Genomic DNA, 19,004 nt, shown 5'->3' with positions numbered 1-19,004 from the left:
AAGGTCTAGTTCCGTTTTACCTTCCTGATTACATTTATCTTATGTTCCATTATCATACCATTGGAAAAATACTATTCGTATCATTACAAACAGTAAACCATTAGATAACACAGAGTAGTCCAATGGCTGAGCGCTTATATTTTTCAATCCACTGATAATGCATAAGAGGATATCATTGACTCTTTATAGGAGCTATGGATTCCACTATCTATGAATAACGAATCTACGCATACACGAGTCATACCCCCAATGTACCGGCAAGCGTACCTTTACATAATGTCAGGATGTCTCCCTTTAGTACATCAAAGGATACAAGTCCAGTATACAGGTTCATCATCCATCTCAGGATTAAGATGACAACATATAATTTGTCAAAAGTGAATTGTTTTATTCAAACAGAATTATTAATTAAAACAATTCAACTTTGGTCCGATCCAATATAGATTTCACCATTAGAAACTATATCAATGTCTCCACCCATGGAGTCCCACCTCCGATGACCAAGACAAGCCGTCTCCGTTAGGAAGTAGACAACATAACAATCTTAACATGAATAAAGCGCCCAACTTTATTCCCTCGATTGTGAATCATAAGATTTAGAATATCATCTTTAGATTCTTGTCTTCCGCATGTTCTTCACATTACATGCATGACCTAAAGATTTAGAATGACAGTCTCAAACTTTCAGTTTGCTTATCATACATTCAACTATTATGAACATAAAGAGGACAATTCATAGATATATAAAATAAACAAATCTTTATTAATAGTTAAAATATCTCAAAGAATATTGTTACATATATTCCTAAGGGCATAAACACTAACACATACCAATAGTGACGGACATTAGGCTGGCCCATTTAGTTTAGCCTAAAATATCAGCTCTACTTATGCATATTGTGGTGATCATCGCATATACCAATACTCGTAAGCCAATGTTTTGAGCAATTTCTCCCGTTAGTTTATGCCGAGTTTTATGAACATCAACTAGCTTTGATTTCTGGTGAAGATGCAATTAGTATGACTGATTGAATGATCCCAATTCAAGTCCATTTATAAGGACTAGAAAGATCATAAAAGAAGCTGGTTTGTTGTGTCAAGAGGACAAGAAAAAGGTCATTAATTGATTGGACTAAAGCCTCATTTTCTTTCATAACAATGCACCTAATTATTAATTTGATCATGCCTGATTTTCCTACATTAATTCATGTTAAAGTCTTAGTCCCTAAATATCAAAACCAGCGTCGCGTTGGAAAGTCTCATAATGTTTATGTCAAAACGACATTATTTCTTCATGAAGTTATAAGCGGCAAAAAAGTACATGCATCCATCAAATGGCGTGTATTGGCGGCCTCAAGTCTCAAGACACAGAAGTTGGCTTTGCTTCCCCCAGAATTTATCAGCAAATAGAAAACGTTAGATTTAGATAACAAGAGGGCCCTTGTCCGGTTAATGTCTAGTTCAACGTTAGGTGTTTAGTGGCATATGTGAAAATTGGGCTCATCACTTGAGTAGAATGAGTCGGGTCTTTTCTATTCAATTATAATATTGGACTCTTGATATTTTTAAAGTGATGAAAGAAATAAACAGCGTGATAACACTAATAATTTCTTTTTTTATTTTAAAAAAATTGCGCTAGTTGAGAGATATACCGACTTATCTGCTATGAGTATGGATGGTTTCTTTATAAGTCGTATTCGTTAAATAAGACCCAAAAAAAGTCTTGAACCATATATATAGCTACTTGATAAGCATTATTTATCACCACCATCATGAAGCGAAAAAGATGGTGGGATTGAAGGGATTATTTGTATGATCTTGTCTCTTTGAAGTTGAAACGTCAAGTATGTACTTCAATTGGCCCTCGAGTGGGTCTTCCTTTGTTGTTGCTAGGAAAAATCCTTCGTACCCTAATGTGCCACATTCAATATGTAGATATACCGAAAAGAAAATAAGAATTATAACTAAATCTAGTGTAGTTGTGAAAAAAAAAAAAAAAAAAAACAATTATTAATTTGTAATATGTTCACTTCAAAAGTCCTAAATTCATTTTTACTACAAATCCAGTTTGTCAAATCCCAAGTACTTCTATAATTAATTGTTACGAGTCCCATTATTTACAAAATTTTAGAAAAAAAAAAAGAAGAAGACGAAGAATAAAATCATTAGATTCTATAATTGTGCAAGTCCGATTATCATTATTATTATTATTATTATTATTATTATATCCTTTTCTCTTGTAGATTGGAGAACAAACTAGGTTGGAACTTTTTGTCTCTCTGAAAAAAACAAGCTGGAAAAGGATCACTGATTTGGATCCTGGACTCATGATCTGGAAAGGTAATCTTAAATAATTAGAAGTTGGAGTTTTACAAATGAAATCCACTCGGAGAACACATATATCGCTATCACATAAAAAGTGGTCTTAAAGTGCATGGACCATGCAACTCTCTCTTTTCTTTTCAATTTTTCTTTTCTTTCTTCCCTTTTTTCTTTAGCTGAAAAAAAAAAAAAAAAAAAAACTCTTAATCTTAAATTTCTTAATGAATTTAAAGTCGCTTTTCTGAAAAAAAAAAAAAAAAAAAAAAAAAAACTTAATCCTTAACCTCTTATTTTCCAACCTTCACTAAAGACTTTACTTTTTTATCATAACTAATTTTTATGGTTTAGTTTGCAAGTAATAATAAAGGAGCTTTTCTTCCAGAGATAGTGTCATACAAGTTACATCCCATGGTTTCCTTACGGTACATTTTTACCTTCCATTTGCTTAAAAGAATTAATTAGTTAAACTTTCGGTAAAATAACATATTCTTTTTTTTTCTGTATTACATTATCTATTTAGGATCTAAACGGGTGTGAAATTAAAAAATTAAAAAATAAAAAAAAATTCTTTCAATGTAGCATACTCTTCAATCAGGAATTAATATAGTACAACACTAAGGAAAAAAAATCGATAAGGTAAAAAAAAAAAAATGCCTTATCCTATTATATGTTTCTTAATCTTAATTTTTCATTCCATATTTCCCATACAATACTTCGGTTGCCCTAAAATTCAGATGATTTCGTTATTCTAATGGATAACAAAAAATGATTTTGGGTGATTTTGAATTTAGGCGGTCACTTGTTCAAACTTGTTCTTACTAATTTTCACCACGTGTAAGTTGTAACGCAAGAAGATGAATTCCTCAAAACAGAACTAGTCTTCAGCCGCCAAAAGGGTCATTTCTGGTTTGAAACGCTCAACGAAAGTCTCAGATCATTAGTACTCATGAGGATTGAGGTGGCGGCTTCTTGTGACATCATCATGCTTCCACGTAGTATAATATTGTTAATGATATATTTCACAAGCTATTTGTGGTTCTATTTGTTAAATTTTTCGATCTGAAAATTTTCTAGCTCACATGTTAACTATTTGTATGTGTTTTCTTCTTATTTTGGCATAATTTAGCTTGACTCTAGCTTTAAATTTATCAGTTGTTTTGTACAAATTGATTTAGGTGTTACGTTGTTGAATAAAACAAGTCATTTTTCTTTTAAAAAAATCATGCTTCCATGTAGTAACTATGAATCTCTCTCTCTCTCTCTCTTTCTTTTTTTTTTTCGTTTTTACTGATGAGAAGAAATTCTAATTCTAGATCTTAAAAATGAACCTCGTAAGCTTAAGCCTTTGTGTTAAGTTTTCTTCTTTTTTATTTTTTATTTTTTCTCAATGCTTTTTATGTTATATGTACGTTTGTGCCTTGTGCTAAGGAAAGATCTTAAACGTTACCAAAAAAGAAAAAAAAAAACAATAATAATAGAAGATCTTAGATTGCATTGGAACCTCAAGTGCTTTAAAGGGTTTTTTTTTTTTTTTTTTTTTTGGAAATGGCTGAATAAGTGATTTTAAGGTTAAAAGTACATACGAAAAACGTATAAGTTTGAATTTTTAATACTTTCTTTTTGTCTTTCTAGTTTCTTCCTATAGTAAAAACTAAAAATAAATAAAACTAAGGACGTGTTTTTACACATATATTAGTAATATATTTGTTTTTACTTATAAAATTGTATCATCTTTGAATCATATCAAAAAAGATATAAAGTAAAACTACGGTTAAAATATAAGAAAATGAGAAACACATTATTTATAAGTAATAAAGATTTAACTTTTCGATTCTAAATCCTGAAAATGTGGTTCATCAAAATTTTAATACTAGGTAATATAGTAAATAAGTTGTCATATTCTAATAGGTAAAACATAACCTTCTCTAAAAATATATGATCAAATGAAAGTCGCCATAGGCATTGACGCATTATTAAAAAGGAGAATAAGAGGAATGTTATTTTTCTATCTATAATGTTACTTTTTTTTTTTTGGCTAATATCTATTAATGTTACTTACTAAACAAGTAATGTAGTTCCAATCGGATTTCCTTCCTTATTCTCCTTATTTCTTTTTCATACTATTTTTCTTTCTTATAACATTCCATTATTGATCAATCGCCTTAAAATACTAGCATTGACAATTATCATTTTTTTTCTTTTTAGTACTATATTCCGCGTAGCACCCTTGAAGAAAACTCCCAAACATATTTTCCTTTTTAGGAAAATAAAACCTCCCCAAATATGTTTTTCTTTTCTTGAAAATGAAACCCCCAAACTTTTCTTTTTTTTTTTTTGGGACCAAGAAAAAAACATGGTTGGTTTCCACTAATTTTTACACAACGAAAAGGTAACAAAACTTGGAAAGGTAACAAAATTTGGAAAGGTGACACGCCCACGTAGCAAGACTGAACCCACTCTCCCTTAAAAAAATGGGACCCACCCACTTCCCAATTCAACATTCCTACGCGGTCCGATTAAATTCTAATTTCAAGTCTTAAAAACACAATCGCACACTTTAGTTACAACCCAATCTCTCTATAAGTGTAAATATATCTCCCACTCCCATACCCACAAATCAAAAAATCAGTCTAAAACCCCAGATTTCTCTCGCCAACTTTCCCATTTCCCAAACAAACAAACGAAACTAAAATCATGGCAGATCAAGAGAGCCAGTCATGGCCGCTGGCGCCGATGCGAGTCCACCAGAGAAGCGACGAAGAAAATCCGGCCTTCAAAGCCCTCCGCAAGGAGCGAACCAACAAATGCTTCGTCTACATCTTCGCCGGAATCGTAATCCTCGGCGCAATCTTACTCATCTTCGCCCTAATCGTTCTCCGATCGAAGTCTCCCGAAATCAAGCTCAAATCAGTGACCGTAAAATCCCTCGACTACTCCACCTCGCCATGGCCGTCGCTCAACGCGACTCTGATCGCAACGGTGGCGATTAAGAACCCAAATTTCGGTCCGTACAGATTCGGGAGCAACAACAGCGCGGTTTTTCTGTACGGAGGGGGGAAATTGGGGGAGCAGAGGATCAGGCAGGGGAAGGCGACGGCGAAGGCGACGAAGAGAGTGAACGTGACGGTGGAGATCCGGACGAGCAGATTGCCGCAGGGGAGTAACAATCTGGGCGGCGATTTGAGCTCTGGAATGGTGAATTTGAGTAGTTATTGTAAGTTTACTGGAAGAGTTCATCTGATTAAGATTTTCGAGAATAGGAAGACGGCGGAGATGAATTGCGCCATGACTCTGGTTTTGAAAACCAAGATGATCAAGAATTTGAGATGTGATTAGTTACTATGAATTATCTTTGTTTTGTTGTATATGTTTGTTTGTGTTTTTGTTTTTGGAGATTACATTCTTTTATTTTTTGTTTTTTTTTATTTTTTTTTGGAGAGGAGATAAATGAGTTTGGATTTTTAATTTTATTTGGATTAATATATTTTTAGTCAAATAATTACGTTAATTAAAAGAGTATTAATGGTAAAAATTTAACTTTAAGCACTTTAAAATTAGCTCAGCAATTTTAAAATAAGTTCAGTAATTTTTTTTTTTAATGTGTAAGAGATTTTGTTTTGTGTAATTTTTCTTGATATTTATTGGTTAAACTGTGGAAGTAAGTACATTAACATACCTTTTAATGACTTCTGCTATTTATTTGTTTTTTCTATATATAGAATATGAAAAAGTTGATTAAGAAAAGTATGATAATCAAAATGTGATATTTAGACGGAGAGATTCGCGATGAAGAATTATTTCCTACCTAGTACTTTTTATTAATATTATTTTCTTTTTTCATTTGATTTAATAGTTTTGCTTTATACGACGATTATACTTCTAACGCGGTATTTCCAGCGTCATGCATGGTAGATTTAATAATAATTTCACGTAACAGCTTGCAAATCGAATAATCAAAAAGCTCATAAAGTAGCTCATAGGGACATATGCATATATTCGTACGTAGTTTGTGTTAGGCATATAATAATAATAAATAAATAAATAAATAATAATCTTACAGCACTTTTTTTCTTTCTTTTTTTTTTTATGAAATCTGAGTTATGCGTTTATATTATAAATACGAACTAGCGGGCAGCATCACGGAATTCAATTTGAATAGAGGAAAATTCTTCCGTGACTAACGACGAGTGTCAACTGTCAGGATCATTAAGGAGACGTTTGATTGGAGGATTCAAACTATAATTTAAATTATGGTTCTTAATTCGTTACAGTATTTTCTCTCACAAAAAATACACGTAAATTAAAAATGGTTCTAATAATATAATTCTAATTCATGAACCAAACGCCTCCTTATTATTGTTTGAAGTTGTGTTAGGTTATAAAATAAAATCTCATTTATTTTATCAATTTATATTTTCAATTTTCAATTTTTATAGTTAAAATTTTTTAAAAAATGTTACATTTAATTTTTTATATTATAATTAAAAACTCTCAAAAAATATAATATCTTAATTTGAATTAAAAATTTAAATTCCTAAAGTGAACAAGATTTAAGAGTATAATATCATTTATTTATTATTATTATTATTATTATTATTATTATTATTATTATTATTACCTTGTTACGGGTTCCTGGGTTCTCAGCCCGTGGTAGTCCACATGCTGGGTCCAGCCTAGAAACCCTCTAAGCCCTACAGTTTTAGCTTGAAAAAACTACACAAATAACTACTCTTTTTCACAAACTTATTATTTATGCCATTGATAATTTGATATCACTCTTGTTTTTTTTTTTTTAGTTCTCTCTCTCTTTTTTTTTTTTCCTCAATCTCCATATCTTTCACTCTCTCTTGTCCCTCTATGATTCTCTCTCTCCCCTCTCTCTCCCTCGTCACTCTCTCTCATTGCTCTCTCTCTCTTCACCCCTATTTCTCTCTGTCAATCATTTTTTAGACATTTAATGTCAAATTTATCTTTTTTATTAATAAATTTGAAACTAAAATGATCTTAAAACACCAAAAAAGAATTTTTTTTTTTAAACGTCAAGATATTCATTTAATATTACCAAAAACACATGAATGTTTCTATATAACATATGGATATAAAATCTTTCCATTCAAAAATTTTTATTCCAATGTGTTTTCTCATAAAAAAATTTTGAGTTTATGTTCATACCTATCAAACGGCTGCTAAACAAACCAATAATTAAATAAATAAATGAACGACAATGAAACTCAAACGACAGAAAACTTGTTCAACACTGGGCAAAGGAGTGTGTGATTCGGTGGCGTCTGGTCTGGTTTATTGGGTTCCTCTGATAAATAAAGCAACAAAAAAATGTGTGAACCTCTCAAAAAGGCTTATCCTATTCCCCTCCCAACGTATATAAACACCCATTTGAAATATTTTTTTGGAAATTCTTCAGAGAGGTCGCCATGGGAAGCTTGAAGCTCCCACAGTCAATAAGCAGAAGCAATGGCGGGAACGCTCTCTTCCCACTTCCCACTTCGCCCTTATTACCGAAACCCACCTCCCCTCCTCACCAGCATCGCTCCTTCGCGCTTTGCAAAGGTACTTTCTTCTCTAACTCTCTTCTCATTTCTTTCCTCTAGCTTTTTTTTTTTATCAGCTTTCACCGATATTTGGTTCTCAAACCAAATACGCACCAAGAAACTATTGTCAATTTCTAACTTTTATGGTTGAAACTTGAATATGATTTCTTTTGATTTTCAACTTGCTAAGTATTTTGGATTTTCTCATTTTCAATGTGGGACTAACATCCAAACTCAGGAAAAAAACAAAACAAAACAAAAAAAAACAGAAATTTAACTTTCATGGTCGGTTTATGATTCTGTAAGAGCATTATCCCATTGTCCCATTGAATTCTGGTCTTTCCAATGGTTCACTGACCTCTTTGGCTTCAAGGAATTTTCAAAATTGACTACTTGTTCCTGTTCATTTTCTTTAACTTCATTTGTATGGTTTATAAGCTTTATTGAATTTGTTCTATGAAACATGGTTTTTTCTTTCCTACCCCTCCTTTCAGCTTTTTTGGGTTAACTAAACTGTTCTTAAATATTAGTGCTAGTTTACAAAGCTAAAGCTATTAGGAGGTGGGTACGAATTTTAGATAACAAACCCAAAACATATTAAAGATTTGACATGTGATTGATGACAATTGTGGAGTATATTTACAACTGCACTGATATTATGTTAGTTTATTAATCTATCCTAAAAGCATAAGTTGTTAGGAGTTGAGCCAATCATAGTTTTATATTCTAAATTAGATTTTTGGAAATGTACAGGCTTCATTACAGGAAAAACCATGAAGCTATTTACACCCAATATCTTGCCCTTCGGATCCCAAGTGTTGAAAGGAGAATGGGGCTTGCAGTTTAGCAGAAGAAGTACATCAGGTTGCTGTAGCTAATTGTGTACGATGTCTTTCTTGAACAGCTTTAGTTGTTACTTATTATGCTTTTACATTTTGTTTGCATAATCTACTTACTGCTTCACTCTTCAGCATCTGTACAGCCTGTGACAGAACAACTGAAGGTGGATGAGTCCAATGATCCCCTCGTGAGTGGTGATTCCATTCGCCGTCGGTTTCTTGATTTTTATGCCTCCCGTGGCCATAAGGTTCTTCCAAGTGCTTCTCTTGTACCGGATGATCCGACCGTTCTCTTGACAATTGCTGGAATGCTTCAATTCAAACCTATATTTCTTGGGAAGGTGACATAAAATCAGTTTTAAATGAAGTTTCTCAACATGTCTTGAGTTGTATTGTGTCGAAGTTTGATGTGGCTCTTCATGTTCAGGTTCCTAGACAAGTACCTCGAGCTACTACTGCACAAAGGTGCATACGTACAAACGATGTGGACAATGTAGGCCGAACAACACGGCATCAAACATTTTTTGAGATGCTTGGAAACTTCAGCTTTGGTGATTACTTCAAGAAGGAAGCAATTACATGGGCATGGGAACTTTCAACTGTAGAGTATGCTAGAACCATCATATCTTTAATGAATAACTAATTCAATAAATGTTTGTGTTTCTTGCATCATGATCTCATTTCTTGTGAACTCAATCATTATGTAAATAGTAAGACGAGAAGTTTATTGATGACCTTTCTTGAGAATATGATAAGTTCTTGTGTTACAGCTTCATTTTTTGGCAGTCAAACTTGCTTAAGTTGTTTATGTTCATAAATTGCTGCATTTTGTAGGGTCGTGCAGTTTTCTTGTCTGTTCATTTATTTTCTGGCCATGCAAGAAAACTATTTTCTGAGTCCCTTATTCACTTGCAGATATGGGTTACCAGCTGACAGATTATGGGTGAGTGTTTATGAAGATGATGATGAAGCTTTTGCAATCTGGCATGATGAGGTTAGCCCAACAAGAATCTTATCTGAGAGCAAAAAGAAACACGAATATTATCTTAATTGTATGTATATTAAACCTTGTATTTGATTTCATGTGCTTATGTGTGTCCATTCTTTCGCAGCCATAGTCATTACTTTTATTCTCTTGGCTCGGATCAATAATTGATACAGAATCTTGTTATATTCGATGCGCTTTCTAGAAGCATTTATTCTGCTCTCCTTTTAGTCTTAGATTTTTTTTCCCCTTTCGTGCCTTTTCTTCATCCAGTGCCAGCTGATGGAAAGAGACTTTCTTTGTCTCTGCAGCATGAAATACCTATTGTATAAATTTTGGTCTTGAACGGCATTAACTATTTGTCATACCTCGTGCCTGATTTTGGAAATGGGGAAGTATGTTAGCGGGACCAAAACTGGATGAGAACCATCTTATATTTAAGCAGACGAAGCTTTCGAAATTTAGTTCTAAGAGTAAAGTTTTAAAGCATGGCTTTTTCCTCAGGTGGGTGTACCTGTAGAGCGCATAAAGAGAATGGGTGAAGATGACAACTTTTGGACTAGTGGAGTAACTGGTCCGTGTGGTCCTTGTTCAGAGCTCTATTATGATTTCCACCCTGAGAGGGGATATGCAAATGTTGTAAGTGTTGAAGACAATCATTCTTCTACTTTGTCTTTCTTTCTCTTTAAATGTTTGACGAATTAAGTTTCAGGATTTGGGTGATGATTCGAGGTTTATAGAGTTCTACAATCTGGTTTTCATGCAATACAATAAAAAAGACGATGGTTCACTTGAGCCCTTAAAACAAAAGAACATAGATACTGGACTTGGCCTGGAGCGTATGGCTCGAATACTTCAGAAGGTATTGATTCCATTGGTATTTGGAAAATGTTATGATTTAATCTCCTTTGGTTGAATGATAAATAAAAAATTGTCTTTCGAGGGAGAACAAATGTGGCTCCAATTTAGAACTGCATGTGTATTTAGCAACATAGATATTGTCTCTTACAATCTAAAAACATTCTTCTGATTCCATTCATGCTTCTCCTGCAGGTTCCAAACAATTACGAGACTGACTTGATCTATCCAATTATAGAAAGGGCCGCAAAATTGGCAAATGTGTCATATGAGCTTGCTGATGATCGTTCAAGAATGAATCTTAAGGTACAGTATTATTCAAGAAATTTCCAGATATTAAAACCATCTTTCAACATATGCATCCTTTTTCTCAAAAAAAAAAAAAAACATTTTTCTCTCCGTTTGTTTTCAGATTTTAGGCGATCATTTGCGTGCAATTGTTTATCTCATATCAGATGGGGTTGCTCCATCAAATATTGGGAGAGGGTATGTAGTTCGGCGGCTCATTAGAAGGGCTGTTCGTACTGGCAGGTTGCTAGGTATATACGGTGATGGGAGGGGAAATCTTGAAGGAGCGTTTTTACCAGAAATTGCAGAAGAAGTAATAGAAATGAGCACCCATGTTGATGTGGATGTAAAGGGCAGAGCACCCCGCATTCTTGAAGAGTTGAAAAGGGAAGAACTTCGGTTTGTACAAACATTGGAGAGAGGAGAAAAGTTGCTTGACCAAATGTTGGCTGACGCATTAGTAAGTGCCCAAGAGAATAAAACAGCTCCTTGCTTATCTGGCAAAGATGCATTTCTCTTATATGATACTTACGGGTTTCCCGTGGAAATAACAACAGAAGTGGCCGAAGAAAATGGCGTAAGCATAGATATGGCTGGTTTTGATGTTGAAATGGAAAAGCAGAGACGACAATCTCAAGCTGCACATAATGCTGTTAAGCTTCAGGTTGAAAATAGTGCAGATGTCACAGAACGAGTTCCTGATACCGAGTTTCTTGGTTATGAAACTCTTTCTGCTCTAGCCATCGTGGAAAGCCTTCTGGTGAATGGAAAATCAGTGATTCAGGTTGCTGAAGGAAGTGACGTTGAGGTCCTGCTCAACAGAACTCCATTTTATGCGGAATCAGGTGGTCAAATTGGAGATAATGGTTATCTATATGTGACTGAAGGTGAAAGCCAACAGACTGCAGTAATCGAGATAAAAGATGTCCAAAAATCTCCAGGCAGCATTTTTGTGCATAAGGGTGTTATCAAAGAAGGCGTTTTAGAGGTTGGCAAAGAAGTAGAAGCATCTGTAGATGCAAATCTGCGGCAACGGGCAAAGGTACTGGCTGATAAGGAAGTTTAAGATGCAAATTACATACTACAATCAACTTATTTATAAGCTTGAAATGCTAACGAGGAACTTAAATGTGTAAATCTATTAAATGGTAGTCTCGTTGACTGTTTTTTTTAACCATGCGTGTTCTGGAAACTAGTCAAGTTTGAATATTGAACATCCATTGGGACTTTGCAGGTTCACCACACGGCTACTCATTTGCTACAATCTGCATTAAAGAGAGTTATAGGACAGGAAACATCCCAAGCAGGTTCATTAGTGGCTTTTGATCGTCTCAGATTTGATTTCAACTTCCATCGACCACTCCTCGACAGAGAGCTCATGGAAATTGAAAGGTTAATAAACGGATGGATCGGGGATGCAACGCTTCTTCAGACTAAAGTAATGCCTCTTGCTGATGCAAAAAGAGCAGGAGCTATTGCCATGTTTGGGGAAAAATATGGAGAGGAGGTTTGAATTTCTTTCAGCTTTAAAGACAATGAAACTCTTGCAAATTTTTCTACGTCACCTCTGTTCTAGTTTGAATAAAGTTCCTTCTATTAATACTTCATAAAGAATGAATATTAAGTGTCTAATGAGGACAATCAAGCTTAGTTTCATATTTATCTTTAGGAACAAGTTTTTCTTTGTCCAATAATAAAACTGCAATTATATCTATTTAGGACAAGAATCTTGATATTTATTCCAGGCTATGTGTTTCTTCTATACCAAACTTCAGAGTTCAGATCATATGTCCCCATAACCGCTTTCTGTGGTATTTGTGAAGACGCATCTTTCGACCGAAGAACTTTAGAGTGCTGTACCATTCAAATATATAACTGCATGATATTCATAAGCAAAACCTGACTCTGAATACTGTAGGTACGCGTTGTAGAGGTTCCAGGTGTCTCCATGGAACTTTGTGGTGGTACCCATGTTAGCAACACTGCCGAAATACGTGGCTTCAAAATAATCTCTGAACAGGGCATTGCATCTGGAGTCAGGCGTATAGAAGCTGTAGCAGGTGAAGCTTTCATTGAATATGTCAATTCCAGAGATTACCATATGAAACAGCTATGCTCCACTCTCAAAGTAAGTCTTACTTTGCGCTCTTGTTCAGTATTCTGTTTCATAAATTAAAGTATTTCCTCGTAAGCAGAGCAAGAATTTTCACTATTTTTTTGGTACCTTTGTGAAGGTGAAAGCTGAAGAAGTGACGACCAGAGTAGAAAATCTATTAGACGAGTTACGAACTGCCAGAAATGAGGTTTCTGCTTTGCAAGAAAAAGCAGCAGTTTACAAGGCCTCAATTTTAGCAAGCAAGGTGTTTTCAGTAGGAACTTCGAAGGAAATTAGGTACTTGCCTTTCCCCATCTATACGTAGTCACTGCTGTAGATGTACGACCGAATTTCAACATAAACCACTCCTTCCTGGAATAGAATTGTCTTCAGTTAATGTTCTTTTATTTTTTTGAAAGGTCTGGAACTCTTACGATGAAATGATAGCAAGCTAATGAATTGTGTGTAAACATCATAGACCAAGAAACAATTCGTGAGAATGTATCAGTTGAATCCTCACCATTACTCATGCTCATTATTTTAAGATATTGATCACTGGTTGATAAATGGTTTATCCTTGTTTGGTCGCATCAGTTTCATAGGAGCCTATAATTTCAAAATAACCAATAACTTTCCAATGAATTTGAGAAGAAACCCTGATTTAAATTCTCTGACTTTCTTGAAAAATCTTATGTTAGGGTCCTGGTCGAGAGCATGGAGGATACTGATGCCGATGCACTGAAAAGTGCAGCCGAGTATCTGATCAGTACACTTGAAGATCCAGCAGCTGTAGTACTGGGTTCATGTCCAGGTGAGGGAAAGGTCAGCTTAGTAGCTGCATTCACTCCGGGAGTTGTGGAGTTGGGAATACAAGCTGGCAAGTTCATAGGACCTGTTGCTAAGTTGTGTGGCGGGGGAGGTGGCGGCAGGCCGAACTTCGCTCAGGCAGGTGGAAGGAAGCCCGAAAACTTATCAAACGCACTCGAAAAGGCTCGATCAGAGCTCGTCTCAGTTCTCTCTGAAAAGGCAAGCTAATGCGTGGAAACTTTGAAGCTCGCAAGAACAACAATGCTTTTCTCTTGGAAGCTCCAAAATATTTTTCTTTATGGAAAAAAGGCGAAACTATACATATTTTTTCCCTTTATACAGAAATGGAAATAACTTGTGAGATTCTTGATTATCCAAGCTTACCAAGCTAATCCACCTGTTAAACTCCATCTTGTAAAAGCTTCTAGCTAGGTCCTACAGCATTTGAAACAACAATTTTGTGTAATGAATGGCATTAAATGTAATTGAACCCAAGCAGAGTTCCGGCCGGGGCATTGCAATTCCGGTTTGTGTTTCCGGCGGGTTACGCCGGGAAATGGATTTGGACGAAGCGTGTGTGCACGCGCTTCGGACTGGAAGCCTGGGGTCATATATGACTCGGGTGTTCAAAATTGATGATATTGCTCAAGGAGGTCGCTCTCCTTGTGATGATATAGCACTTGGAAATGAGCTATTGTGAGTACTCTAGAAGCTAGCATCTACTTAATCAGAGAAAGATAGATTTGATTTCTAATAACTAGATTACAATTTGTTTGTAGAATTAGGAAATAAATTTATAAAAAAAAAAAAAAAAAAAAAACGTTGGAATTGCAATTAGAATTATTGACTTTTTTTTTTTTCCCTTTGAACTCTTGTGCAATCTTGTAAATCTCTCGTATTGTCGGGATTGGCTTATACACAGGGAAAAAATAATAAATCATTTATAAATTTATAATTTATTTATTAAAATTGATTAATTATTAATTAATTATTAACTGATATCGAAGAATCTTCGAGTTAATAAACTAAAGTTTGAGATACTTATCATCTCCATAAACACAACTACACAAGTCATGGCCAGTGACTCAAGTTTAAGTTGTGACATCGTCACATTCATACTAAAATTCCAATTTATTTCCGCCATCCACTTTGGAAATTACTATTATCTCCCATCAACTCAAATCTATTTTGTTGCAAATCAAAACTTGATACGCTATCCGCCGGCTTTCTTTCTCATTTTCACCTCACCTTTAGTCATTTACACAAATTTCAACACCAAGAATAGTCAAGAACTTTGACTACACTCCAAATGCCGTCCAATAATATAATGTAATTTCTCAATTTTTCTCAAGCAGGTGACGCCATACTCACCAACTTGGCCACTACAATCCATTAATTAAACCATTATATATATATATACACACACACATATATATATATATATATACTCGCGGAAGCTTCCATTAATTATTTGAAAGCAAATTTGTTATTATATACACACATCGGAGTCAAGTCAACTCATCGGACTCATATTATCTTGTCAATTTTAGCGTCTAAAATTATGTTTAACTAATCACATTTGTAATGTTTAACTAATCACAACTGACGTGACGTTATTTGAAAATTTTAAAATACTTATGAACTGTTTTTTTTTTTTTATATATTTATGTTTTGAATAAATGATATGATAGAACATAATTTATTGGAATTTAAACACCATTTAAAACAATTTTCAAAAACACACCATTTAAAATATTGTACTAAAAAAATTAAATTTAAATTTTTATGAGAAAAATATTGTAATAATGTCTTAGAGTCGTGAAATTAACGCACTCTAAAAATTTAATAAGTGTATACGTTATACATCCACATCCTAAGTGAGAAAATCTGTTCTAAAAAAAAAAAAACTAATAAAAATAGACAGAGTCTTGCCGTGCCGATTCCGTGAATGCTGTTGGGTCAAAAATATTCAAAATTTCAAACCTCGATGAAGAAGGTTCACAATGTTTGAGCCAACCTTACCGAGAAATTCTGTCGAACATTACACAATCAAATACACTGTGAAGGCCAACAGAAGAACTACACATATTCTAAATATATAATACGGTTATATACACACATACACACACACACACACATATTACCAACCGCCACTTTCACCTTTTTTTCTACGATTCTCTCCGGCCATGGCTGATCGGAAAGAACAGGTCAAGCCCTTAGCACCAGCGTTTTACTTGTTCCGCAGCGACGAAGAAGACAACACCAACAACGACGACAACAAGAACAAAAGCTTCTTCGCTGATCGTCGGAGAAACTCGTGCGTCAAACGCTGCGGCTGCGCGTCGGCGATTCTGGTGATCGCCGCCGTCACGATGATGATTCTCGCCATCACCGTTTTCCACGTCAAAGGCCCGATCGTCAAGATGACCTCAGTCACCGTCGATCCCCTCCAGACCTACGCCAACGGAACGATCGACACCGACAAGAACGTCACGCTCGTCGCCGGCGTCTCAGTGAAGAACCCAAACGCGGCATCGTTCAGGTACGCGAACACGACGACGACGGTGTTCTACGGCGGAGCGGCGGTCGGCGAGGGGTGGAACGCGGCGGGGAAGGCCAAAGCGCGGCGGACGGTGAAGATGAATCTGACGGTCGAGATTTCGACGGCGAAGATGTTGGAATCGCCAGGGTTGCTGAAAGATTGGGGATCTGGAGAGTTGACGTTTGACAGTTACACGAGGATCGAGGGAAGAGTGAAGATTACGGATGTTGTGAAGAAGAAAGTTGTCGTTAAATTGAATTGTACAGTGTCGTACAACGTCTCTAGCAAGGGGATTGAACGACAGCATTGTAAACGACATGTTAGCCTCTAGGATATGCATTTTGCATGGTGGTCAACTGTTTTTTTTTTTTTTTTTTTTTTTTTTCCTCCCTTTTCATCTCTCGGTTGGTAAATTTTGTTCTTTATAAGTATTTCTCATTTCTGTGTATGTTTTTAGAACTCCTAGATTCGACGATGGTATAATCTGTAGGAACATATACTACAGATAGATATACCTTTTTTTTCTCTCACAATGTAATATATATAAAATGCTAAAGAATAGTCTTTTTGTATTTAAAGAGAATATATCAAGGAGAATCACGACACTTGATTGTTGATGATCACGTATCATAGATCTTTAGCGTTTTTTGTTTGGTTTTTCACAGAGAGTTTACTATTAAATTAAGAGCAGTTGGGAAATATGATTTTTCTTCTTTTTTTTTTTGGAAAAAAAAAGGAAAAAATGAGCTTAGAAAATATACTACTTGTGGTTGAAATGAACCTGAATAAACCCATGACTCTGTGAAATGCTTAATAACATATCAACAGTAGTAAAGTTAATCTCTCATGTATACTAATGTCTTTCTCGATGTACACAAGTAACAAATTGTTATTGATCCATTAATCTTAATTTAATTGTATAATCGATTTTTCATAATATTCGTACTTTCGACCCCAAAAACTGCTCACTACAACAAACACACATTTGATTAAAAAAGATTGTACTAAAATCTCATCAAGACATTTGATTTTATGATAGTCGATACTCATTTTTCTGGAAAGCCTTTTTTCAGGTCTAGACCTATTTCCGTCCCATAACGTGAAGGAAGTGCGATTATCCTCAATTAAACTACTTTTGGACAATTTTGAAAAGTAAAAAAGCTTCTTGAGAATTTTCTTGTGATTCTGAGTGTTAATGACTTCTCTCCATACTTAGTTCTCCTAATTCAACCTAGCACTACCTTAACTAAAATACCTATGATAGAGTGTCGAGCTGCATATCGTCAAGAAAACACACGATAAAAAATTGGCCATTGCCAAGATGATTAGGTCGACATTGGTACTGTTGGGAAAACACCACATGTAAAATTGGTCCAATATATTTTAAAAACTTAACTTGACTTAAAATATTAACGTATTAAGTCTTAAGTCTTTCCATGTATATAAACTATTTCACATCTTCATCCACTTTCCATGTGGCAACATACACATATACTTTTCTCAACAATCCCCCATCATGTTTGTGTTCACCGAGTTCTCCCTTGAACTAAAGTTTCTAGTAGTCGGTACATCCAAGCATCACACTCCAAATGGAAGCCAACTCGAGCATGAAAAAGAGAGCCAAAACCGTGTGAGTCCACCAAATGCTCCACCATCCGCACATGCAACAAAACCAACTCTCCACGGGGGCAACATGAGAACTGCAATTGAGTGTGATCGCTTAGCCCATACGAATCATCGGCTCTGATACCACTTGTTGGGGAGACTCCACATGTGAAACTAGCTCAACACACTTCGAGAGCTCAACTTGACCCAAAAGGTTAACCTATTAGGTCTTAGGTCCTTCTATATATATAAATCATTTCACATCTTGTTAGGACCATGAACTCAACCATAAGAGAATGGTGTTCCAATTCAAAAGGTTAACTCAGTGAGTGGAGTAACCTACTCCCTTATAAACTCATTATAGCTCTCATTTGTTACCAATGTGGGACTTTATTTGCACGTCTAACAATCTCCCTCCATTGGATACTCCATCGCACCTCCATTGCATTACATAGAGATCCCACCACCATGTGCTCTCCATCGTATATCTCTGCATGGTCTGCACAATAACCTCGGGGTCTCCACCGCGTCTTTAGCCTCGCGTTACCGTGGAGGGAAGGTCCACCTCAAGCGTTCATAGAATTTTTTCCACCATTGCGACCCAGGGCCCACACGTTCATTCGGCACATTGAATTCATCTTGTGCATACACTTGACAACATTTGGGTCTCAGCTTTGATACCACTTTTTGGGGAGACACCACATGTGAAATTGGCACAACACACTTCAGGAGCCCAACTTGACCCGAAAGGTTAACCTATTAAGTCTTTAATCTTTCCATTTATATAAATTATTTTATATTTTCATCTACTTTTCATGTAAGACAACATACGTGCCCTTTTCTCAGGTATATATAGACTAAAACATGGAAATGAAGTGCTATAAAAATAAAGTCAAGTGTTTTGCCATATGATGACGGGCATTTCTACCAACAAATCAAGTACTTTCAAGCATGAATATTTGTAAGTCTTCAAGCATTTTTGTTAGTTTAATGTCTTTTTTTGTATGCTTTTTATAGGAATTATAAATAAATGCGAACTTGGATGATTTTGCATGAAGAAAAGAATAATATTTGCCCAACTTGTGAATCAATGCCAAGAGGAGGCGAAAGAGGA

The 19,004-nt window shown here is 35.2% G+C and overlaps 3 protein-coding genes across 3 annotated transcripts; all 3 read left to right on the top strand.

Annotated features, from left to right (window-relative positions):
- Positions 1-4,883: 4,883 nt before the first annotated feature.
- LOC21390112 (late embryogenesis abundant protein At1g64065) lies at positions 4,884-5,681 on the top strand. Its single transcript, XM_010114308.2, has one exon. The coding sequence runs from the start codon at positions 5,017-5,019 to the stop codon at positions 5,656-5,658; it is 642 nt and encodes a 213-aa protein (XP_010112610.1). The 5' UTR covers positions 4,884-5,016; the 3' UTR covers positions 5,659-5,681.
- A 2,024-nt stretch (positions 5,682-7,705) lies between these two features.
- On the top strand, positions 7,706-14,360 carry LOC21390111 (alanine--tRNA ligase, chloroplastic/mitochondrial). The gene is made up of 13 exons (XM_010114307.2): positions 7,706-7,890; positions 8,625-8,735; positions 8,843-9,051; positions 9,138-9,316; positions 9,626-9,704; positions 10,200-10,334; positions 10,408-10,557; positions 10,749-10,859; positions 10,966-11,883; positions 12,076-12,348; positions 12,760-12,969; positions 13,076-13,233; positions 13,635-14,360. The coding sequence occupies exons 1-13, from the start codon at positions 7,755-7,757 to the stop codon at positions 13,969-13,971; spliced, it is 3,006 nt and encodes a 1,001-aa protein (XP_010112609.1). The 5' UTR covers positions 7,706-7,754; the 3' UTR covers positions 13,972-14,360.
- Positions 14,361-15,674: 1,314 nt separating this feature from the next.
- On the top strand, positions 15,675-16,875 carry LOC21390109. Its single transcript, XM_010114305.2, has one exon. It carries the CDS (start codon positions 15,930-15,932, stop codon positions 16,614-16,616), a length of 687 nt encoding a protein of 228 aa, XP_010112607.1. The 5' UTR covers positions 15,675-15,929; the 3' UTR covers positions 16,617-16,875.
- Positions 16,876-19,004: the final 2,129 nt, after the last annotated feature.

The sequence above is a fragment of the Morus notabilis genome, unplaced genomic scaffold (genome assembly GCF_000414095.1).
Source record: "Morus notabilis unplaced genomic scaffold, ASM41409v2 Scaffold1168, whole genome shotgun sequence".
NCBI lineage: Eukaryota > Viridiplantae > Streptophyta > Magnoliopsida > Rosales > Moraceae > Morus > Morus notabilis.
The sequence above is the reverse complement of the archived record's forward strand: the minus strand, read 5'-3'. Positions and strand labels throughout refer to the sequence as shown.

Bases quoted from the DNA above. Each gene is read 5' to 3' on its own strand.
- LOC21390112 (XM_010114308.2), top strand. From the start codon at position 5,017: ATGGCAGATCAAGAGAGCCAGTCATGGCCGCTGGCGCCGATGCGAGTC.
- LOC21390111 (XM_010114307.2), top strand. From the start codon at position 7,755: ATGGGAAGCTTGAAGCTCCCACAGTCAATAAGCAGAAGCAATGGCGGG. The intron at 11,884-12,075 runs GTACTGGCTGAT...GGGACTTTGCAG, and splicing joins ATCTGCGGCAACGGGCAAAG to GTTCACCACACGGCTACTCA. The intron at 12,970-13,075 runs GTAAGTCTTACT...ACCTTTGTGAAG, and splicing joins AGCTATGCTCCACTCTCAAA to GTGAAAGCTGAAGAAGTGAC.
- LOC21390109 (XM_010114305.2), top strand. From the start codon at position 15,930: ATGGCTGATCGGAAAGAACAGGTCAAGCCCTTAGCACCAGCGTTTTAC.